At 60.7% G+C, this 23,136-nt stretch overlaps 2 protein-coding genes across 12 annotated transcripts; one reads left to right on the top strand and one right to left on the bottom strand.

The window, feature by feature from the left end:
• The first annotated feature begins 3 nt into the window (after nt 1-3).
• On the top strand, nt 4-3,055 carry HAGHL (hydroxyacylglutathione hydrolase like). 8 transcript variants are annotated; one of them, XM_070485299.1, is made up of 9 exons: nt 4-189; nt 596-720; nt 1,050-1,114; nt 1,202-1,319; nt 1,396-1,504; nt 1,580-1,683; nt 1,855-1,953; nt 2,302-2,381; nt 2,649-3,055. In XM_070485299.1, exons 2-9 carry the CDS (start codon nt 616-618, stop codon nt 2,815-2,817), a joined length of 849 nt encoding a protein of 282 aa, XP_070341400.1. In that variant the 5' UTR covers nt 4-189; nt 596-615; the 3' UTR covers nt 2,818-3,055. The 8 variants fall into 8 exon arrangements, with proteins under 8 accessions (XP_070341400.1, XP_070341399.1, XP_044602753.1 ...); XM_070485298.1 differs by having other exon boundaries at nt 1,852-1,953; XM_044746818.2 differs by having other exon boundaries at nt 587-720.
• Nucleotides 3,056-3,094: 39 nt separating this feature from the next.
• On the bottom strand, nt 3,095-11,753 carry CIAO3 (cytosolic iron-sulfur assembly component 3). 4 transcript variants are annotated; one of them, XM_014848896.3, is made up of 11 exons: nt 11,575-11,753; nt 10,480-10,575; nt 8,520-8,663; nt 8,084-8,216; nt 7,320-7,454; nt 6,868-6,986; nt 6,542-6,671; nt 5,784-5,856; nt 4,952-5,089; nt 4,261-4,418; nt 3,095-4,033 (listed from the first exon to the last, which is right to left on the bottom strand). In XM_014848896.3, exons 1-11 carry the CDS (start codon nt 11,638-11,640, stop codon nt 3,795-3,797), a joined length of 1,431 nt encoding a protein of 476 aa, XP_014704382.1. In that variant the 5' UTR covers nt 11,641-11,753; the 3' UTR covers nt 3,095-3,794. The 4 variants fall into 4 exon arrangements, with proteins under 4 accessions (XP_014704382.1, XP_044602746.1, XP_044602747.1 ...); XM_044746811.2 differs by having other exon boundaries at nt 5,784-5,889; nt 11,575-11,732; XM_044746812.2 differs by lacking the exon at nt 4,952-5,089 and having other exon boundaries at nt 5,784-5,889; nt 11,575-11,732.
• Between the last annotated feature and the right edge of the window lie 11,383 nt (nt 11,754-23,136).

The following is a 23,136-nucleotide window of genomic DNA, read 5'->3' as shown; positions in this document are numbered from 1 at the left end:
CGCGCGCAGGTTCCGGGTAGCCGGGCGGGGCGGGTGCGTCCGGGGTGCCTGCGTCCGGGGCGCAGACCGTTGCCGGCGGTGGGGCTGAGCGCCGCTCTCCGTCCAGGCCCCGTGACCGGCACCCGAGGTCCGCCTCTGTCCGGCCGTCCTTCTGGCTGTCCGCGCAGCCCGCTGGCGCAGCCCGTGCGGGTCAGTGGGCGGCCGAGGAGGGGTTGTCCAGGGCCGGGGTCATGCGGCGGCGGGAGGGGGCCTGGGGGCGGGGCCTGGGAGGGAGGCGGGGCCTACCGGGGCCGCTACCCGGGCGGGGGCGGAGCCGGAGGAGGGGAAACGCGCCGATGGGCGCGCCTCACGGAGGCGGGGCCTGGGGCGGGGCCTGCGGGCGGGGGCGGGGCTGGCGTCCGAGGCTGCGGGGCACCGTAAGCCCGGAGCGTGGCGTCCTCCGGGAAGTCCCTGGAGCAGGGATCTGGGGCCTTCTGGCCCCCGGTGTGTGTGGAGCTGACCCCTCCTGCGCAGCCCTGCCTCGGCCTGGAGAGGGAAGCCTCCACGCTGAGGAAGGGGCTCACAAGGCTGGGGCCCTCTTTTGGAGGAGGCGCAGAGTGGCTGAGCGCTGCGACCATGAAGGTCAAGGTCATCCCTGTGCTTGAGGACAACTACATGTACCTGGTCATCGAGGAGCACACGCGGGAGGCTGTGGCCGTGGACGTGGCCGTTCCCAAGAGGGTGAGGGCAGGCTGTGGGCCCAGGCCCTTCCGAGCAGCTCCCCGACCACCCTGGTGGGAGCAGACCCTTCCTGTTCTCTGACCTCTGGTTATTGGATGTTTAGGGTTCCTTGATTACTTGTGTCTCCCCCGAGGTTAGGACTGCTTCTGGCCTCCTCTTCGCCCATCCTCTGCGGCTTAACTGTTCCGTACACACGAGGCGCTCAGTAATTGTCTGCTGGACACCCTCACCTGGGCTGCCTGGGGCTCTGTGTTCACCAGACCTGGCACCGCAATGTGGGGGGGCGGCCACCTGGACCGTCCCATCTTCCTAACTCCCGTCCCTTTCAGCTGCTGGAGATCGTGGGCCGGGAGGGGGTATCACTGACCACCGTGCTGACCACCCACCACCACTGGTGAGCGAGGTCGGGGCGGGCCGAGGCGCGAGAGCGTCGCCCAACCCCATCCCGACCTGGCCTGATCGTGCTTCCGCCCGTCCGCAGGGACCACGCGCGGGGCAACGTAGAGCTGGCGCGTCTGTGGCCAGGGCTGGCCGTGCTGGGCGCAGACGAGCGCATCTGCGCGCTGACCCGCAGGCTGACGCACGGCGAGGAGCTGCGGGTGAGCGTGCGCCCGAGAGGGGTGGGGAGGGCGCCCCGGCCGCCGCCTCACAGGCCCGCCTGCCCCTCTGCCGCAGTTTGGGGCTATCCACGTGCGCTGCCTCCTGACGCCAGGCCACACCTCCGGCCACATGAGCTACTTCCTGTGGGAAGACGAGTGTCCGGACCCGCCCGCCCTGTTCTCGGGTACCAGCTGCCCTGCGCCCCCGCCACGCCTCCCTCTGACTCGGCTCCACCTTCTCTGACCCCACTCCTCCCCAGGGGATGCGCTGTCTGTGGCCGGCTGCGGCCCGCGGCTGGAGGGCACGGCTCAGCAGATGTACCGGAGCCTGGCCAAGACCCTGGGCATCCTGCCCCCCGAGACGGTGAGCGGCTGTCCCTTCCCCTCCCCCTGGGATCCAGTCTCCCCGCACAACCCACACGCTTTGCACCTGCCTTGTGCCAGGGGGACTTGCAGCCCAGTGTGGGAGGATGCTGGGGACTGGGGAGGAGCCAGCCAGGTGAGGGACCCCCTGAGCGCCTCCTTTCTCCAGAAGGTGTTCTGTGGCCATGAGCACACGCTGGCCAACCTTGAGTTTGCGCAGAAAGTGGAGCCCTGCAATGACCACGTGAGGGCCAAGCTGTCGTGGGCCAAGGTGCGGTCACTCCTTCCCTTGATGGCGAGGGCTGGCAAGTGGGGGAGGACTGGGACCCAGGAGGGGCACTACAGGGGATGCCAGCCATGACTGGCCACAGGTGACCAGACCTGGTTTGGCCTGGGGTGCACTGTCCAGCTGAGGCTCCCACTGGTGAGGGGAGGTTGGTGGCCTTGACAAGGGGCTGGGCAGCCTGTAGGACTGGTCTGCAAGTGTCTGCCCTCAGGGTCCAGGATGGGGCCAGACTGGGCAAGGCAGCCTCTCCTCTGCTTGCGCCCCTAGCCTGGGGCCGAGCCAAGCTGCCTGGGCCCTCAGACAGAGCCGTGACAGGGCCTCTGGTCGTTCCAGAAGAGGGACGAGGATGACGTGCCCACAGTGCCGTCCACGCTGGGCGAGGAGCTCCTCTACAACCCCTTCCTGAGGGTGGCGTGAGTACTGGCCAGCATCCCAGGCATTCCCGTGCCAGCCCATCTCAGGAGGCCCGAGCCCTCCCTGGGGGCCATACTGCAGAGCCAGCTGGCACAAGGCCGGCCGCCATCCTTGGGGCCTCCCTGACAGTCATTTGGACACTAAGGGAGGTGTCAGGGGACCAGTTATTGGGCTGACTGGCACTGGGGAGAGGTTGCTCATTCAGCGCCCTCTGCCAGTGCCTGCCCAGCAGCCCCGAGCCCTCACAGCGCCCCCTCTCCCCGCAGAGAGGAGTCCGTGCGCAAGTTCACAGGCAAGGTGGCCCCGGCCGAGGTCCTGGAGGCACTCTGCAGAGAGCGGGCGAGCTTCGAGCACGCGGCCGAACCGCTGCAGCCACAGGCCCGGGCTCTCCTGGCACTGCAGTGGGGGCTCCTGAGCACCCCCCGACAGAAGTGAGCCCCGTGTGGACCCGCCGTGGGGCCAGGTGGCACATCCCTCCTCCCCCGACCCTCAGGCAGTCTGGGCCCTGCCCAGGTGGCTGCCCAGCCTTGGAGACCAGCACTCTCGTGCTTCCTGGCAGTGGACGTGTGGGGCTCCTCTCTGGGCCGGTGTGAGCCCTGGGGCTGGGGTGTTCAAGAAGCAGCTTTGTGGGGTGCACGGGGCTTCTGAACTTCGAATAAAGTTTTGAAAGGCATCTTTCTCAATGCTGGCAGATGCTCTGGGAGAGAAGCCGTTTTCAGAGGGAGGTCCCTTTATTAGAGCCGAGCCCAAAGTGTCCCCCCACCCCTGTAGGTGGGGATCCAGCTGTGGCTATGAGACAGCTGGAAAGACCACTGAGGCTCGTGGTGACAGAGCCTGCTTTCTGCCCAGAAAATGCAGGTTCTCAGGCCCTAGAGGCCAGAGCTGCATTACAGTGAACATCTGGCTCCAGGTGAAGGGGGCATTCCGTCCCCAGGTGAGTGTTATGGCCAGGCGTCCCTCTCCCACCAGTGTCCTCCACGCTGGTCTATGAGCTCACCAGCCTGACAGGTCCAGCCTGGCACAGCCCTCCTTCCGCAGCTTCATGCGTGACTCTAGAAATGGGGGGTGAGGCGCCCCACTTTTGCTCTGTCTTAAGCCTTCCATGGAACTGGCTGAAACCCTCACACACTTGGGCCACCACAACCAGGAGTGAGGGCACTGAGCTGGGCCTGGGCCCTTGGGACGGCTCCAGGACCCCGTGGACCCTCCAGCCTCCTATAGCGGGGAGTCTGAGTGAGTGCAAGCTGGAGATCACCTTTACTGGCTGTGGGTCCTGAGGCCTGTTTCCTCGCAGATTCCAATACGCCCCTGCAGCTCTGGGGTCTCGGGGCGTGACTTCCTGCTGGAGACCGTGCACGCCTTCCTGGGAGTCCCAGTACTGGCTGCAGTGGGCCGGCAGACCCTCAAGTCTCCTACCACCTGATGCTGAGGCCAGAGGTGGCCTTCTCCACCGCGTGGTAGCTCGTGTGCAGCAGGCGGCCAGCCTGCTCTGAGCCCTCGCCCTGCAACCAGCACTTGTACAGCTCCTGGACCCCAGGCACATCCTCTGGCACCTCCGTCCTGACCATGCTGTACAGCCTCTCGACGTGCTGGAGCAACTCCTTGTCAGCCGTGTCGGGGGCCTTGAGCTGGCCTCCGCCGTTCAAGCAGCCTGTAGCAGACCAGGACGAGCCAGGGCGAGGTCACAGGAGGGTGGCGATGCACCGGGGTCACAGCACGCCCCCTCCCATGCTGGCCTCCCTCAGCCTCTTGACTGCCCGGGTGGGGGAGGGGCCGGGGCCCACATCTGCCCCTCCTGCCCTGGCGGGACGCTGCCCGCAGCCCTGTTCCCAGAAAGGGCCCCCCACTTCTGTGTGAGAAGCGGGCCTGCTGAGCTACCTGCGGGGCAGGCCATGACCTCCACGTAGTGGTACGGGCAGCGCCCTCGCTTGAGCTTCTGCACCAGGTTCTGGATGTTGCGGAAGCCGTAGGCCATGGCGAAGTGCAGCAGGACCTGGCCCTCCCGCTCCAGGGTCACCTCCTGGAAGTCCTTGTTCCTGAGGGGGGCACAGTCTAGGCTTGTCCACACACACTCCCAGGCTCCCTCCTGGTCCCCACCCCACAACCTCACCCACTCCCAGAGGGGACGGTGATAGAGGGGGAGAGTGGAAAGCTCACTTCCAAGAGTTGGGCAGGCAACCTCACCCCAAGCCTCGGTTTCCTGATCTGGAGAATGGGAACCCCTCCTTCCTAGGACGCCACAAGGTGTGGCAAGGTCAAAGGCCCCAGCCCTCCCTTCGAGGAATGGAGCTGTCAGATCAGGACACACCATGCCCAGCACACCGCCCTGCCACCACTGCCTCTGGGGCTCCGGACCACCGTGGCGTGGACAGGGGACACATCCCTACGATGGGAGACTGAGGCCTGGAGAGCACTTGCCCACCCATGCAAGCCAGAGGAGGGCCCAGCTCACGCCCCGTGCCAGAGGGTCTGTGCCAAACCCAGCTCGCCACCCTCCACTGAGCCTGCCTCAGCGAGGAGACCCAGGGCCCAGGCTGCCTGCCCCTAGGCTCCAGCCCTCCCCACTGACCTCAGGGGTCTGTAGGTGACCTCAGTGATGTGGACTCCAAAGAGCTCCTGGGCCGCATGCCGGAACACGTGCTCTAGGTAGCCCCCTGAGCCCCCACCCTGATGGCTGGTGGGCTCCTGGGCAGACCCGCTGCTGCACCTGGGGAGGGGCGGGGCCTCAGGTGGCAGCATGCTTGCTGTCTGCTACACCTGGGGAGGGGCGGGGCCTCATGTGGCAGCACACCTGCTGTCTGCTGCACCTGGGGAGGGGCGGGGCCTCATGTGGCAGCACACCTGCTGTCTGCTGCACCTGGGGAGGGGCGGGGCCTCATGTGGCAGCACACCTGCTGTCTGCTGCACCTGGGGAGGGGCGGGGCCTCAGGTGGCAGCACCTGCTGGCTGCCAGGGCTTCCCGGTAACCTGTCTCTCACATTTTGGGTGTTTGTTTTCTAACAAGTGAGAGACCCCCAGGGGCTTTGTCGATGTGTCAGGAGGCAGCCCAGGCGAGGGAAGGACTGTCTCCTCCGTTGAGTCATCTCTTCTGGGGAGCTCAGACCTGTATGAAGTTGGGGTCAGCTCTGATAACCATCAGTTAACTGTCCAGAGGCCATCTCGTGAACTCAGCCACCTCTGTGGACAGCGAGACAGGCCACAGAGCAGACGTGGAACCGACCAGGAGGAAGCCGTGGTGGGGAAGAGGTGGGGGGGGACACTGAAACCAAGGTCTATCTGGGGACACTGACCACAACCACGTTCTCACTTCTGCTGCCCACGAGGACACCTGCGACCCCCAACGTCTTGACTGTCCCAATGCCAGACACACTACTTTTCCACCGAGGCCGGTAGTGACTTACAGACTGTCCAGGGGGGTGGGCTCCAGTTCTGACAGCAAGACCCCTTCTTCTTGCAGCAACTTGAAGACTTCTCCTGCGATGAAACCACAGCGCAGATGCTCTTCAGCTGGCATCTCAATAAAGACAGGGACAATAAATGCATGTCACCTGCATTCCTAGCCACTTGGCCCTAGAGGCCCAGACATCCCCCCTGGCCTGCAGGTGGAGGATGCCCAGCCACAGAGGCGGGGAAGAAGGACTCCACATCTGAAGACCCTCAGGACAGCTGCCTTGCCCCCAGGGACCTCAGCCCACCCTCAGGACGACACAATAGGGTGGACAGGCCTGTCCCCAGGCTGCTCCCGCAGCAGTGCACCTGCAAGGTGGACGGGGCACCGTTTTCATGTGGGGTGACCTTCCCCTGACTGTCCAGCTCTCAGGCATTTATTTCCCTCTCTCAAGTATCCAGGGAACCACGAGGCTGCTCAGCTCACAGGTGAGGTTGGGGTGGCCAATGTGAGCCCGAGGGGCTGAGAAGACTCTCCCCCACTACCCGTGCAGACACTGAGGGAGTGCGGGGGCCCCGTTAGCTGCAGGTCCTGGATGATGGGACAGCTGCAAATGCTGACCTGGCTCTGAAGGGCGGACCCCTGCCTCCCCAGGTGGTCTGACCAGGGGACAGCAGCTCCACCCAGAGCCACAAGCAGAACTCGGGTGATGCGTCCTGTGCCCTGGGCTTGGGGAGCACACCCAGAGGCTCGGGGCGACAGGACACGCACCCGTCGTGACGACACAGTCCACGTCACGCGTCTGGTGCTCCTGGCTGAAGAAGTCAGGTCGGGAGGCCTCCAGCTTTTTGTCGTAGCAGGGCATCACTGTCACATGGTAGATCTTGTCAGGGGTCAGTCGCTGCACAAGAAACGTGGAGAACAAGGGTCGCTGCCTGGCCCCAGCAGTAATGGGGTTGTGTTAGGGTGAGGTGGGGAGACGTTGCAGGCATGGCCTGGACCACGATTCTGTGTGCAGGTCTGTGGACACTGCAGGTCTTGGCTTATCTTTCCAGACAGGGGCACTGAGTCATTCCCGGTGGGAACACTGCTGTTACCTGCTGCTGGGCGAAGAAGTCCTTGACCAGGGACCCCATGACCTGCTGCGGGGACCGGGCAGTGCTGAGGTGGGGGATGAGGAGGGTCCCGTGGGTCTTCTCGGCGTAGCAGATCCAGCCTGAGACCAACATGGGACAGACAGGGTGGTCACAAACCGCCTCCCACTGGCTCAGTGGTGACATGGCAGTCTGGGGGTGGACCAACTTGTACCAGGAGCTAGGTCCCATTAAAGAACCTTCCCACTCTCTTGTCCCTGTCACGTGTGTCTGGCATCCATGTGATCGCCATCTCAGGGAACTGAAGCGACCACAGGTGATGCAGGGCAGCTCCTCCCACAGAAGAGGCCATTCTGGGCCGGCATTCCTGGCCTGTTCTGGCAGAGCCCTCCGGCTCCCTCCAGCATCCCCCACGCACGTGCAGCCGCCGGTGTCACGCAGCAGCATGAGCACACCTGGACAGGCGGAAGTCAGCACAGGCAAGGCCTGCTTGGAGTCAGCCTGTCCTCGGAACCGCCGCACGAACTCTCGCTGGCTCTCCAGGAGGCTGAAGTTCCTCGAGAAGGCGGTGTCAAACACATAGTGCGCCCCTGGAAAACAAGCACCCGCCTCACCGCCAGGAAGGGTGGCTGGCACACGAGGCGTGCCCACCATGCCCCTGGGAGCAGGGGTTCTGCCTCCAGTGGTCCCTCAGCTGCTCCACTGAGGCCAGAGGCAGCCCACGGTTCTAGAGCGCCAGAGGACACACCACTGTGGACAGCCTGGGGCTGCCCAGGAAGCTCGTGTGTAACATGACGACTGGCTTCCTTCCTCTGAGCTCAGCGGCTGCCCGGGACTGGGCCACGCCACGCATGGTGCCCAGTTTCAGCCTCCGCCGGGGCTCACCCCACGTCCTCCCAGCCCAGCTCCTGGCACGCAGAGGTCGACCAAAGTCAATCTGAGCCAGAACCCAACTTGCACCTGGGAAATGCACCTTGGTGATGATAATTTTAAAACAGTACAAGGAGTGGGTGAACTTTAGACCCTGGAGAGTGCAAAGTCAGAATCCAGATAGTTTTCTCGTAAAAGACGCTGCTCTTAATCATCAAACGGGAACTTCAAGCCGAAGTCAAACTCAGAATCGAGTTGCTGACGTGTTTAAGTTCAGGGACTCGGAGGCGTGAAGCACCGCCCCCCAGACGCCCCCGGGCTCCGGGCTCACCCAAGGTTCCACGCCTACCTAGTTTTTTAAAGAATGTAGTTAATTTTCTGGCGGTGTCTGTTGGATTCAGCTGAAACCTCGCTGCCAGCGATGCTCTGGACTGGGGTGAGACGGAAATGACGACCAGCCTCTGCTGACCGGGCGCCACTGTCTGCAAAGCAAGGGGACGCACCACTCACTCTGCGTGTCATCTCCAGATTCCCAGAGGGCCAGAGCCGGCGAGAGACTGCCCCAGCCCCATCAGGACCTGTCATTTTTACGCCCAACACTTCAGTATCAGGATACTGACAAGAAACTCACTGTGACAGTCATCCCACTGATGAGACTTAAAAATGTGGGAGTCACCTGGAGACACAGGATAAGTGGCACCAGAAGATGAGCCGCCCTTGACAACACGAATGGAGGGGGTTGATGCTGGGTTAAAGCAGAGTCTTGAAGCCCGCCCACCACTTACTTTATTGGCATCTAGAACCTTCCGTAGCTCCTCATGGCTCTGCTGAGTGATGAGCACGGTCTCTGCCGAGGTGACGCAGCCACTGCAAGCCAGACAGTCGTCCAGGGAGATCTTGGCCTTCTCCAGCTTCCGCGTCCCTCCGTCCTGGAACACGAGAACCTGGTATGCAAAGGGCCCTTCTGCACGAGGACACAGAGCTCTCAGGAGAGTGGAGCCTTCACTCTCCCGCTCAAAACACCACCAACCACCATGATAGCTGGCTGGTTTTATGTGCCACTCAATTTACAAAAATGAAATAGTTATTACAGAAATACTCATACACGTTCTAAATTCTCATAGCACCGTCAAATTCTAACTCTGGTACAAATTCGGCTGGATCATCAGAATGGTATTAATGAGGCTTGCTGCCTGCCAGGGGCAGAATGGGGGCTGTTAAATCTGCAGGGAAGCAGCCGACTTGCCACAGGGGTCCTGGAGGGGTGGCTGGTCCCCAGGCTGCAGTCACGCGGCCATGGGGGCAGGAAAACGCCAAAGGCCAGGCTCTATAAGGAGGAGGAAGAGAAGGGCAAGGGTGAGGATGAGGGAAGAAGAGCAGAGGGAGGAGCTGGCAGGAGCCTGTGCCCTGTGGGCTTTGCCTACCAGCACCCACACCCAGAGGAGCGAGCGAGGGACACAACAGGCAGACTGGGCCAGACAGACACAGAATTTGGTGTTCAAGTCGGGCCACTGGGCTGACACCCAGTGACTTTTCTTAGAAGCAAATGATCCCGGCCTGAGCCCCAACTCCCTCTGCACATGCAGGAATGGCCTGAGCCAGGGCCAGGTGACCTGCAGGGGCCCGGAATGTGACCAGTGGGCCGAGGAGACTGGAACTCCCTTCCAGCTGGCTCACTAGGCCTGAGCTTTGCACCAAAGCCACTATTTGGGCTCAATGTACATTTTTAGAGTCAGATCAGCCGAAAGGCCCAGACTGCAAGGCTGCACCAAGTAGGGGACGGATGTGCTTCCCGACTTCCCTCCAAATCAACCACGGCTGCCCTGGGTGGTGGGGCCCACTGCAGCCCCTGCCTCCCTGGGTCCCTTCATTCATGGGACCCCTTGTGAGGTATCTTCTCCTTAAAAAGGAGCCAGTCCCCCGTGCTGCGCCAGGCTCGGGCGGGAGCCGTGGTGTGCTGCTGGACCACCCTCCTGGACCAAGCCAACAGCCGGCTCTCTCCTGTGAACACTCAATCCCCCTGTCCGGCCCCACTGTGCGCCATGCTGCAGCTCCTCCCTGCTCGGGAGGGGTTCCTGGGCTGGGTGCACTCAGTGCCTGTGGTCCTCAGGACTGCATAGATGCTCTTTTTTTTTTTCGTTTTGAGTAAGATTAGCCCTGAGTTAACATCCGCTGCCAATCCTCCTCTTTTTGCTGAGGAAGACTGGCCCTGAGCTAACATCCATGCCCTTCTCCCTCCACTTTATGTGTGGGATGCCTGCCACAGCATGGCTTGCCAAGTGGTGTGTAGGTCCACACCTGGGATCCGAACTGGTGAACCCCAGGCCACAGAGGCGCAATGTGCGAACTTAAGCGCTGAGCCACCAGGCCAGCCCTGGCACAGATGTTCTTGAAGGTGCAAATGGCAGACAGTTGGGGTGAATTTTAACACCATCAGATTAAGATCTCTTTGTTGTTTAATTATACAGGAAGGAGGCGTTCACTAAGAACAAGGGATCTGAACTGGACAATCTTACACAATTAGAAATCAGGGGTAGGGAGAGGGAGGGGGAAAAGGGAACCACCATCTCTGCAGAGAGAGACCCCCCTGCAGAACAAATCAAGCTCCACGTTCAGCCTCTGTGCCCCCCACGCTCCCATCCCTGCCCTCTCACCAGTGAGAAAAGCCTAGTGAGACGTGGGAGGCCTCATGGTCACTGCATTTGTGTCTGAAACGTGTCCGACATCGTCCGAGCTGGAACTTACGTGACCAACTTGGAAGTAACTCCCGTCGTCTTCGATGTGGATCTTGGCGACGCCGCTCCCAAGCCTCTTATCCACCTTCACGGGCTTGATGCAGTCCTGTACGGGAAAGAGACTCTACATGCCCACCACCACGTGGGACGAGGGCTCGGCCCTGCTTCCTGTTCCAGCCGCAGAAGCCGTCTTAGCGCTACGGTGGCTCGCACACCTGGCACACGTGCTGACACTGCAGGCCGCTGAGCAGGTGACAGTCAAGTGAAGGCTGGTGCCAACGCACCTGCAGACATCACCACCCCTGACTTCACCCTTTCTCAGTGTAACAGAAGGTGTGGCCACCTCAGGGAGAGCCAGTGCCCAGCGTTACACTGGCTACTGAGAGGACGCCGAGGGGTCAGCAGGAAAGCTTTGCTTGGAGGCCGCCTCCCTGCCCAGGGCCCTGGAAAAAAGTCCATTTCTCTCTCCACCTCCCCGAGCTCTCGCTGTCTCTCTCACCATCACTAGGAGGAGCCCATGGTCCACCGCCTTCCCAAAGATGACAGCCCCGGGAGGCCTGTCCCAGCTCATCTCTGAGCGCGGTGCTGCGGCCAGCCCACCCCTCCTCTTGGGACTCTTGGCCGTGGCCCCGAGCCCCGCCCTGCACAGCTGGCGGCGCTGATAGGTAGGTACTCCAGATAAGGGCGACGCCCGGTTTCAAGTGTGGCTGTCCTGCCCCTTCAGGGACAAGCCCTGTCTGGCCCCCCGAGGGCAACGCCAAGGTCGACCACCTCCCTGCGCGGACTGGGCCCGGGCCGTGACTCCGGCGGACCGCCTCCCAGCGCCCACTCTGTCCACACGGAAGGAACCGGCCCAGGGAAGCCTGGCGGAGGCTCGGTCCGCTCCCAGCCCGCCGCTCTCCGGATGGGTAACTGGCGACAGCTGCTCCGTGTCCCCACCCTGGAGGGCGCGGCACCCGGACCCGGGCCCCCAGGGCGGCGTGACGACCGCTCCTACTGCCCCAAACCCGGACCTGGCCTCGCCTCCCCCGCACGCCCGCGGCGCTGTGACCTGACGGGGGGCCCCATCTCTCGGGGACGACACTGAGGCGGGAGGAGCTCCCACCTGAGACGGCCCGATGAAGTCATCCAGGTCCGTCAGCTGCAGCGCCCCGCTGAAGGGCGACGCCATGGCGGCCACACTGCCGCCGGCCGCCGCGCGCAGGGGTCGCCAAACGGCGCAAAACGACGGGGTTGTTCCGCCACGCTGCCGGAAAGCGTCCCCGCGCGGCGCATGCGCGTCTGGCCCCACGGCCTGGCGCCCGGAGGGTGTGCGCCCCCTGCTGGCGAAGCGTCTGACTTCCCGCCTCCCTCCTGCCCGAAGGCGGGGCCGCGGGAACAGGAGCGACGCTCCCTCGCTCCAGGGCCCCCCTGCCGGCCAGGTGTGCGGCCCCGCGGCCCCCGCCCTGGGAGCTCGCGGAGACAGCGGCCCTGCTTGACTTGGTCCCGGGTGCAGCCAGGATCCCAGCACGGGGCCGGGCACACGTGGGCCCAGTTTCTGTTGAAGAGGAAGGAGATGCAAGTGACAGGGATGGGGTGCGGATCTCGCGGCTCAGCGCCGAACCCAGAGCTCCTCTCACGGCCCCCACACCCCTTCTGTTATTCTGGAGCCCAGGGTGAGGAAACTGCGCTGCCCTATAAGGTTTTATAGCCGGAAACAGGACCGCTCCTGGTCAGACCCAGTCCGTGAGCCGTGATAAACCGCGTCCCCTTCCGTTATACATTTAATGACCACTTCTCAGTGGGGCTGCCAGCCCTGTGGGTGCTCTGGCCGGCTCAGCCCCAGAAGGCCAGCCTCATGTTTCTGAGGGCCCAGGCCAGCTTGTGCTCCCGCTCTTCTTGGGGTTCTTGCCCCGATGTCAGCTCTCCCTAGTGACTCCCACGCCTGCCTGTGGGTTGACTGCGAGATCCCCAGACGAAGGCCCACCTGCTGCCTCCTCCAGCCCTGCAGTGGCTCCTCTTGGCTCCCAGGACATGACCTTCTTTCTCAGCACCTGCTCCAGGTGGGCTTCGAGGCCCCATACCATCTCCCTGTCCCGGCAATACCCGAGCAAGCCCTGAGATAGGACGCCTGAGATCTGAACGATTAGATACTTCTAAGGATTATAAGTAGCTGAACACAAAATAAACTTAGTTTCACTGCAATGCCCCAGGGTAGGTTTACAAAAAATTTTGTGAGAGTAACAAGTGCTGTTGGGATTGGGGGCAGGATGGGGGTCCGGCTGGCTGTGGGGGCAAAGGATGGGCCCCATTTGGGGAGACTGCTGGAGGAGGAGAGTTGACGGGGAAACAGCCCGAGTGTCCACCAGCAGATGAGTGGACGAGGAGGTGTGGTCTGTCCACACCCTGGAATATCACTCGGCTCTAAAAAGAAGTGAAGCACTGCCACGTGCCACGAAGTGGCTGTACCTGAGGAGTCAGGCGCAGGGAGAGAAGCCAGACGCAAAACCCCACGTGGCCTCTGATTCCATTTCTATGAAATGTGCAGGATATGCAAATCCATAGAGACGGAAAGTAGATTAGGGGTTACCAGGGGCTGGGGTGGGGCTTGCAGTTTGGGAAGATGAGAAAGTTTTGGAAATAGATAGAGGTGATGGTTGCACAACATTATCAGTGAACGTAATGCCATTGAATTGTACCCTTAAAAATAGTTACAATGGTGAATTTTGTTATACATATTTTATCGGAACTTAAAAATTAAGAATATAATATATCAAAATCCATTGCACACTTTAAGTCAGGGAATTGTATGATATGTGAATTTATGTCTCACAAAACTATTAAAAAATGAGGAGGCTAAAGGTGGCCACTCAGCCTGCTGCCTCAAGGTGGCCCGGGCAGTGAGGACACCCTGCTCCACTCCATTTTGAGCCATCCATCCCGCCGTCTCTGTAGGAGTGCTGGGGTGACTGTCAGAGCCAGTTTCTGGTTCAGAAAATCTGACTGGGGGTTCCTGATCTCACACGCCTGCACACACAGACACACGCAATGCACACACGTGTACACAGACATGCATGCACACATGCACGCATGCACACACGCACAGACACACATATGCACAAGACGAGGCCAGGTCCTCCTCCGGCCCGCTCTGGGGGAAGCCGGGGGCGGGGGCTCTTCAGCCCCTCGAGGGTCTTTTATTAACTCATAGCTGTGTCCCTGCAGACACTCCAGCTCTTGTGCCAACACTACGCCTCGCCTCCGCTGTGCCTGCACTCACTTTTTGCAAATTGTTTCATCATCATCATTAGCGAGTATTTACTGTGCGCTTCCCATGTGCAATACCAGAGTTTACACACGTGGGGGACACCAGGGCCGGCTGAGGACACCGAGAGGGGCTGAGGCCTCTGTGGCCAGGCTGGCCTGACCGTGCAGCTGCTGTGACGCTGTGACAATGTATGAGGGCCCCTTTCCTGAGCTGGGACAGGTCAGTCCTCGGCCTCTGCTCTGGACCGGCCCACAGGGTCCCTTTCCCCAAAGCCGGCCACCTGATTGCTGGGTGGGAGCAGGTGGTGTTCCCACTGAGGTGGGTAGAGCTGCCATCCCCTCCCGTGGGTGGGCACCAGAGTTGCACCCTCTGAGTGCCTGGCCCTGCATTACTTTCCTGGGTCTGCCGGAACAAAGGACCACAAACCAGGTGGTTTAAAACAACAGACATTTGGGGCTGGCCCAGTGTCATAGTGGTTCTCCCTCGGTGACCTGGGTTCGCAGGTTCAGATCCTGGGTGCGGACCTACACACGGCTCATCAAGCCGTGCTGTGGCAGCATCCCACATACAAAATAGAGGAAGATTGACATAGATGTTAACTCAGCAATAATCTTCCTCAAGCAAAAACACAAAAGAGGAAGATTGGCAACAGATGCTGAGGGCCAATCTTCCTCACCAAAAAAAGAAAAAAAACCCCAAACCAGACATTTATCCTCTCTCAGTTCTGGAGGCTAGAAATCCTAAAGCAAGGTGTTGCAAGCCTGTGCTCCCTCCTAAAGCTCCAAGGCAGGATCTTTCCCACCTCGTCCAGCTTCTGGGGGCTCCAGGCGGTCCTGGGCTTGGGGCAGTGTCACTCCAGCTTCTGCTCCATTGTCACACGGTCTCCTCCCTGTGTATCTTCTCCCCTCTCTTATAAGGACACTTGTTATTGGATTTAGGGCCCACTCTAATCCAGGATGATCTCCTCTTGAGATCTTTAAGTCAACTACATCCACAAAGACTCTTTTCCCAAATAAGGTCCCATCCACAGGGTCCAGTGGACATATTATTTGGGAGGCACCATTCAGCCCAGCACAGCCCGCATGTCCGAGTCTTTGTAGGACCCTTGGGCTGGAGGACGACTGTGTATCGGGATGCATCTCAGCAGGGCGTGACCCACACAGGCTGGGCCGGCCCTGGGGGATGGGTGGGATGGTGGGGATGCAGCCCAGGCCATCCCTGAGGGCTGCGAGCCCCATGGCTGAGCTGCAGAGCAGGGTGGGGCCAGCAGGTGTCTTTTGGGGGCAGACAGCCTGTGTGCAGGGGGGATAGACGACCCAGGGTGGGGACAAGTGACATGTGGCAGAACAGCTGTGTCTTCCAGAATCAATTTCAATTTCCCTGAACATGTGACCACAGGACGTCTGCCGCAGTCTCCGATGCGTCGTGGTTAGAGGCCCCCAGGAAACTGCAGAAAAGTGGGGTTTGCTCCCCACGCCCTGCATGGCTGTGCTGTAGCAGGAGGGACGTGTGTCCAGGGTGCAGCCCACAAGGTCATGGTCTGCGTGGCCCACAGGACCCACCAATACGCCCCCCTCAGACACAGGGGTGGGGACAGGTCACCTGTGAGAACCACCCTCCCCGTGTTAAGTTTGGGGGCCCAGGCGCTGCCCGGTGGGAGGAGCGGGGAGGGGGCTGGATCCGCAGGCCCCTGCCGGGGGCCACAGTCGTGTAGAACAGGGGACAGGCCTCCCAGGAGCCTGGCTCAGGCAGACATTCGAGTACAGGGCCAGTCGCCCACCCAACCAAGTGGCCCTGCCTTCTAAACCTGCCCTATGCTTGTTGTAAACTGGGGACCATTTTGTTACCGTGGGTGACCAACCAGGGGTCTCCTTACTATGTGAGGGTCTTCATGCTCAGGAGGTCTGGGGCCGATCAGCACATCTGGGTGGACATGAGGTCACAGCCTCGGGGCTGTCCCCACAGACCCTTGCACTGCCCTCCTAGGGTTCTCCAGGCTCTGAGCGCTGGGGCGCAGGGAGGGAGGGTGAGAAAAGCCCCGCGTGGGGTGGGTCTGGGGTCCCTGGGCCTCTTGCTCTCAGAATCTGAGAGAGAAAGCAGCCCTTTGTAGGAAAACAGGCGGGCGCTCAGATCCAGATGCTCGCTGGTTCCTGAGATGTCCCCACCCGAGCCCACCGGGCCTCCCTACCCCCAGGCACACCCTGGGCTCTTTGTGAAGCAAGACTCGCACCCCTGGGCCGAGCAGACAGCAGTGTTTCATTGTTGAGGGGAATGACCTGGGCAATGAGCGCATCATTAGCGACATAATCAACACAAGGCGTCTTCCCCCTGGGCCGCCACATCTTGTCAACAGGTGTAACCCTGGCTGTTGCCCTGGGAGGCCCAGGTGCATGCCGCAATTAGTGGCTAATGAGGAGGCCTGCCCTGATCCCTCCTTGAGGACCGGCTAGGCGGGCCCAGGGCTAGGGGCTGGAGAGCAGGGGTGTCGGAGGTGGAGGGGGAAAGCGAGGGCGGGCAGCCTTTCAGGGGTCTTCCCTCTGTGCCTGCCAGTGCAGGGGCTACAAGAAGCCGCAGGAGCTGGTCACAGAGAGGGCCTCGCCCTGCAGTGACACTCAGATCCTTGGGAGGTCAGGAGGGCTGTGCACCCATCCACAGGCCCTGCGAGGCCCCAGCAGGGGACCCAGGCCACATCTCTGCAGGGACAGTGGGCCAGCAGCACCAGTGGGCAGGCTGAGAGGAGAAGCCCCTCCTTTGCCTAAGCAGGTGTGGAGGGAGAGAGCCAGAAAGGGGCGGGGGGGCAGAGCTGTTCCACCTGGGGCGGCCTCTGGCCGGAGTGGGAAGGAGGGCCGAGGCCAGCAAAAGGTAGCACCAGGGGCTGCCCTGTGGCCGAGCGGCTAAATTCACTCACTCTGCTTCAGTGGCCCAGGGTTTCACCAGTTTAGATCCTGGGCGCGGACCTGGCACTGCTCATCAGGCCATGCTGAGGTGGCATCCCACATGCCACAACTAGAAGGACCTGCAACTAGAATATACAACTGTGTCCTGGGGGGATTTGGGGAGAAGAAGAAAAAAGGAAAGAAGATTGGCAACAGCTGTTAGCTCAGGTGCCAGTCTTTGAAAAAAACAAAGCAGCACCAACCTCCAGGGGGTCTGCTGACCCACCGGCCTGTTGGGGTTGTGGGAGGGCAGGTTTGCCCCTGGTTTGAGGGGCTGTTCGCCCTGTGTTGGAGCGTCAAGGCCGGGCCTGCCAGGCCCCCTGAGGTGCCCTGCGCCCACTCTTTGTTCTCAGCTCCTCAAGTCATCAGGGGGCCATCGGGGGTGTCTGAGGACGTGTGTGCCTGGTGGCAGAGTAGGGGGCTGCTAGATGGGGCAGGGGTCCCCATGGGAGCCCCCAGCCCCAGGGCTTCCACTCAGGCTCAGGAACCTCGGAGCCACTTGGCCACAGAAAGCCTGGCTGGTTCCCACATGGTTTCAGTAGGTCAGGTCTGGCCCGCCGCCCGTGGGAGGGTCACCCCAGAAAGTGTGTGTTTGGGGCCCAGCAGCAGGGCCTGGGGAGCTCCCAGCGTGTGAGATCGTGGGCCCTCCCCAGGAGACCCCGCCCCAGGCTGCTTTCTCTCCTCCGGTGACAGTCTCCTTTGGGGCCAGCCCCCAACTCAGCCAGCATAGGCTGCAACAGCTGGGGGTCGGCTGGGGGTCCCCCACACCCAACGGGAGAGGAGGTCTTTCTCGTGCTGGGGCTCTGGGAACTCTCGAGGAGGAAGTCGTCTGCTTGGTGTGGGCAGGGGGACACGGAGCCACGCTGCAGGACAGAGGTTCCCGGCAGGGTCCCCCACGTGCACTCGGGGTGGCGTCCTCCCAGGGCTCTGGCCCCGAGTTCCCTGAGGTCCTGGCTCATCTCTCCATCTCTGGCCTCGGTTTCTCTTCCATGATAGGGGTGGAGGAAGCCACCTCAGGCCACCTCCCACTCTGGGCCACCCTGACACACCTCCAGGGTCAGCTCCTGCTTTCTAGCCCTGACCTCCCCACGCACCTGGGGTCCTCGGCACCCCAACCTGGGTGACCCTGATGCAGGAGGTGATCGAGGCAGCAGGGCAGGCGTGTTCATGCATGTGCGTGGCGTACATTCTCCCGGAGGTCAAGACATGCTGGGAGCCGGAGAATGCTGGGGAAGCAGTTAGCCTCCGAGGGCCACCAGGGTCAGCCCTGCCACAGCCTGGCCACGCACCCTCGGAGGCTGTCTGGAGTGAGGTAAGGTCTTTTTGGTGGCGAGGAGGCTTAAGGCGGACCAGCCATGTGGGGTTGGGGAGGCACAACCGAGCCCGGGGAGGGGCAGAGTGGGAGGGGCTGGGTGTGCCACCTCTGTGCCCTGGCCTCAGTGGAGCAGCTGGAAGACATTGCTACAGCCCCTCACTCTGGGGTCGGGGCGCCTGCGGGGGTCACTTCCCAGGCACCCCAGACCCAGCGCCAGGGCCACCCATGCCCACCCACTCCTTCATCTGCCCGAAGGTGTCGCAGGAGATGTTGGCCGAGATCTGGGCCAGGACAGCACAGTTCACAGCCAGCAGGAAGGGCCGCAGGCGAGCCTGGAACCAGAGTGCGACATTCTGGCTGCACCCCCCGGGAGGCTGGGCCCTCAGGGACGGGGAGAGGTCCAGTAGGAGGCAGCCACGGCAGCTCTGGGTAGCTGGGCCTGCAGAACAGGGGTCAGCTGGGCCAATGGCAGTCCCGCCCACCAGCCCCAACTCAGGACAGCCATTTGTGGGCACCAGCATGTCTGGGATCAGGCCAGGGCACCGAGGAGTGTCTGGGCAGGGCTGGGCCCCTCCGCAGCCAGCATACCCGGGTGCACAGCCAGCCGGATGGGGGTCAGCCCCAGGACTGTGCCCCCTCCTTGTGGCCACGCTGTGCTGGAGGTGTGCTGGGCCCCGGGAGCCAGCCGTGCATGAGTCTCCTCTGCTCCTCTGAGAAGCCGTTGAAGGCCATGTGGAGGACAGTCACGCTGTGGGAGGGGAGTGGTTGGGGTGAGGGTCCGAGGGCCCAGCAGGCCACTCTAGCACTAGGGGGTCAGCGGGGACACTCACAAGCTCCACTGGGCTCACAGCTGCTCCTGCCCAGCCTGTGCCCGCCCTGGGACCTGGCCTGAGTCCCCCACCCCTGGCCACAGCCCTGCCCCTGCTGGGGGGATGCACATGGTATCCAGCCAGGAGCAGCTGGTGAGCAGGGCAGGGGTCACTGAGGCCAGGAGGAGGGTCAGCGGCCCTCGGAACCAGGCCCTGAGCTCAGTGGTGGCCACGGTGAGGAGCTCCAGCCTGGGCAATGGAACACGGCCTCCAGAACGGTGATGTGGCCCCCTGGGAGGTGGCAGTGGGGAGGGCTGAGCAGGGCCCAGGGGAGCAGACCCCACCCCCAGGATGTCATTCCAGCCCGCTGCAGCCCACTTGGCCAGCCACCGTGTCCAAGAAGTCCCACAGCGCTGGACAGCATCAAGCACAGCTGATGCTGGTGGCCTCAGTCCTGGCCTCTGCGGGACTGACCCCCAGAATGCCTGAAAGGACGAGCAGCTCCCTAGCTGGGTGGCCATGAGCAGGACTGTCACCTCCAACTGTGGGCAAAGGTCAGGCTCAGGGGGGTGGGGGCCGTCCCTGGGCCTGCGGAATAGCTGTGGCCACACCAACCCTTGTGTAACCGAAAGTTCGGTCTCTGAACCTGATGCCAATCCAAATAACGAGAACAGAGTCTTGAGTGGAAGAGGAAAGGTTGTTACTATGCCAGGCACAGGGAGCAAAGCAAGGGCTCATGCCTCAAAAATTGCTAGCTCCCCAATGAGGAATGGGTAGGGATTTTTATTTGGGGTTTTGGGTAGGCGAGGGGGAAACGTGTAGCTTGTGCAGCTCTGTGCTTTCCCACCAGCCTGCGTTTGGTCTTGAGAGGCTGCTTGCAGCCAGGCGGGGGGAGGGTGAGATAGGAGGATGGCAGGTGGGGGTCCTTCGCCGTTGTCTCGTCTTCCTGTTGAGGCGGATTTGAGGGAGCACCGGGAGTCGAGGAGTTGAGGTCTGGGAAGCCTCTGCTCCCTGATATTCTTGAGACAGCGGCTTTCCTGGCAAACTCAAGGACACATGATTAGCTAAACTTTAGTGTGCCTCCAACTCCAGGCCACCTGGGCTTTTAACAATTTGTAACTCCCATTTGGTTGTAAAGCTCAAGGAGTCCAAGTTTAAAGAAACAGGTATTTACAGATGAGTGGAGCTAGAGGAGCAGGAAAGGGGGTGGTGGGTTTTAGTTTTAACCCCATATACGCTGTGTTCAATGTGGGGAAGTGATATCAGGGCTGATGTTAAGAGCCTGTAACACTTGGACAGGCCGTGCCCACACGTCCGCCTCGGCCAGCTTGACTATTTCACTGATGGCTGCAGTCCCCAATGCCTGGGGAACAGAGCCGCAGGAGGAAGCACCCCAGCCACCAAGTGGGTCTGGCCAGTTCTGGGGGGTGGGAAGGGGCCCCACTCATCCCCTCGAAGCCGGGCCTCAGCTGCAGGAATTCGCTGTGGCGGGTGAACTCTCTGAAGAAGTGGCGTGGTTCAGGAGTCAGAGCCCGCACCGGGTGTCACAGCCACTGCACCAAATCGCTCTGGAATTTACCTTTTGCTTCAGACTTGATCATGTGTCGTAATGAAGTCAATTTAGAATTGAAAGGGAAGACAGCACTGACGTGCGAAACAGCGCATTACCGTCAGTTTCACTACCACAAACGTTACGTGAGTCACAAGCAACGGGCCTCACACCCTTCCTGGGCTGTCAAAGTTAAAACAAGAAGTCAGGGGCTGGCCCCATGGCCGAGTGGTTAAGTTCCTGCGCTCTGCTTCAGCGGCCTGGGGGTTTCACTGGTTTGGATCCTGGGAGCGGATGTGGCACTGCTTGTCAGGCCATGCTGAGGTGGCGTCCCACACGCCACAACCAGAGGCACGCACAACTAGAATATACACTATATATCGGGGGGGGGGCTTCGGGGAGAAGAAGAAAAAAAAATAACAAGAAGCGAGTGCTGCCTTCCCACACGTCTGCGAGCGACTGGCTCTTTTGAGCTCGAACTGCGGTCCCTCGATGCACAAAGGAAATTTCCACGTTTCAAAATAATTTAACTGTGCAGCCGAGGAGCTCCACTTAGCCCTCAAATGGAAGGAATTAATCCTGTGATTAAGCTCATCCAGTGAATTTTTTTTAATTCCAGATTTTGTATTTTTCATTTCTAAAATTTCCTATTTGGTTCCTTTTTTCAAAAAAAAAAAAGATTTGCACCTGAGCTAACAACTGTTGCCAATCTTTTCTTTTCTTTTTTTTCTGCTTTTTGTCCTCCCCAAATCTCCCCAGTACATAGTTGTATATTTTAGTTGTGGATCCTTCTAGTTGTGGCATATGGGATGCCGCCTCAGCATGGCCTGGTGAGCAGTGCCATGTCCATGCCCAGGATCCGAACCAGTGAAACCCTGGGCCCCCAAAGGGAGCGCGTGAAATTAACCACTCGGCCACAGGGCCGGCCCCTGGTTCCTTTTTTATTTTCATTTTTCCTGCCTCTCCATTCATGAGAGCCTATTTCCCATTACCTCGTTGCCTATAGTTGCAATAGCTGCTTTAAAATCCTTGTCTGACAGTTCCCATAATTGACTCGTCGTGACGCTGGCCTCAGTCCGTTCTTTTCCCTTGAGACTGGGGCACCATTTCCTGGCTCTCCCTATGCCGAGTAGTTTTGGATTTTATCATGAACATTACGACTATTATCTCATATAGATGCTGCATTCTTTTTATTCCTATGAAGACTGTCGATGTGGGCAATGAACTTGGTTAGAGCTGAACTGTGAACTCTGCCACCCCCAAGGTGGGCAGAGGTCAGTCCTAGCTACTTTTTCCTCTTCGCCCGAGCTGTTCCCCATCTGCCCTGCACACATGACTCAGCGGTCAGCCAGAGACTTGAGTAGAGTTCACACAGAGAATCTGGCGGCCCCTCCTCTGGCTCTCTCCTTTCCAGAGTTCACCCCTCATTCTCTGGTGTCTGGTTGTCCTGGGCTCCTTCCTCTGGCTCCTTCAGGCCGAAAGACGGTGGAATTTTGGCTGGAGTCTGAGCACTCCAGCCTCGGTGGCCACGTGGCCAGCTGCCTTCTGGGCAAAGCCACACAGACAAAGGGAAACCCTATCCATGCCGGGGTCTTCCCTCAAGTGTCGATTCCCCTCCAGAATCTGCCGACTTTCATTCACTCCCCGGGGCCCTCAGGGAATTGGTTTTCTACATTTTGTCAGGAATTTTTCAATTGTTATCTGTGGACGGGACTTTTTTTTTTTTTGAGTAAGATTAGCCCTGAGCTAACATCTGCCACCAATCCTCCTCTTTTTGCTGAGGAAGACTGGTCCTGAGCTAACATCCATGCCCGTCTTCCTCTACTTTATATGTGGGACGCCTGCCACAACATGGCTTGATGAGCGGTGCCATGTCCGCACCTGGGATCCGAACCGGGGGACCCCATGCCGCCGAAGTGGAACATGCAAACTTAACCACTGTGCCACCGGGCCAGCCCCCAGATGGCATTTTCTTCATGGCCCTCACTCCTCAGCTGGCTTCTGTAAGTTGATTCTTGTACTGAGCAGCCTTGCTGAATTCTGTATTAACTAGCATTTGGTTTGACTGCGTATAACAGAAGACCCAGCCTGTGGAAGAAGGTCAGAGACGGGGCAGCTGTACGTAATCAGTTTGGCAAACAGAAACCTTTCCGGTGTGCAATGCAGAGCCAGGTTCCACACTGGGAATTCCTGCTCACAAAACCATCGGAGAGGTTGGGGGGGAGTGAGGGAGCCGCCGGGGACTCTGGCTTCAAGGCCGCACCTCAAAGGCTGTGGGCCAAAGTCAGGAATCGGCATGGAGACACTGGCATCCAGCTAGGGCAGAGATGCACATTGTCCACCCCTCCTGGCCAGCGGCCACAGCAGCAGGAAGGTAGCCCCCACCCCCACCTGGAGACAGGTGATGCCCGGGGCAGGTGGGTTCCCACTGGCCTCACCATCACGGGGGGCAGTGCTGTGTGCTTGTTGGAGCCACCCCGGGCTGGATTTGCCTCCTCTGACCCCTGGGCTGCTGTAGCCCTCACCGACCACGTCCTGCCACGGTGATGTCCATGCCGAGCTGCCGTGAGCCCAGAACTCGCTCAAAAGAAGCCACACTGTGGCCAAGGCTCCCGGGAGTCACGTCCCAGCTGAGCAGCCCCTGCCCAGAACCCGCTGGCCTAAGAACTGGCGGCAGCCTGTGGAGACCCTGCCACGGCCCAGCCGGGGACCCGCACCACGTGACCTGGGCCGCTCCACCTCACTGGCCTGTTTCACCCCCTGAGGATCGGGGGCCTGAGAGCCCACAAAGCAAGGTCTTGGGACCCGATG

Source organism: Equus asinus, chromosome 14 (assembly GCF_041296235.1).
Source record: "Equus asinus isolate D_3611 breed Donkey chromosome 14, EquAss-T2T_v2, whole genome shotgun sequence".
NCBI lineage: Eukaryota > Metazoa > Chordata > Mammalia > Perissodactyla > Equidae > Equus > Equus asinus.
The sequence above is the reverse complement of the archived record's forward strand: the minus strand, read 5'-3'. Positions and strand labels throughout refer to the sequence as shown.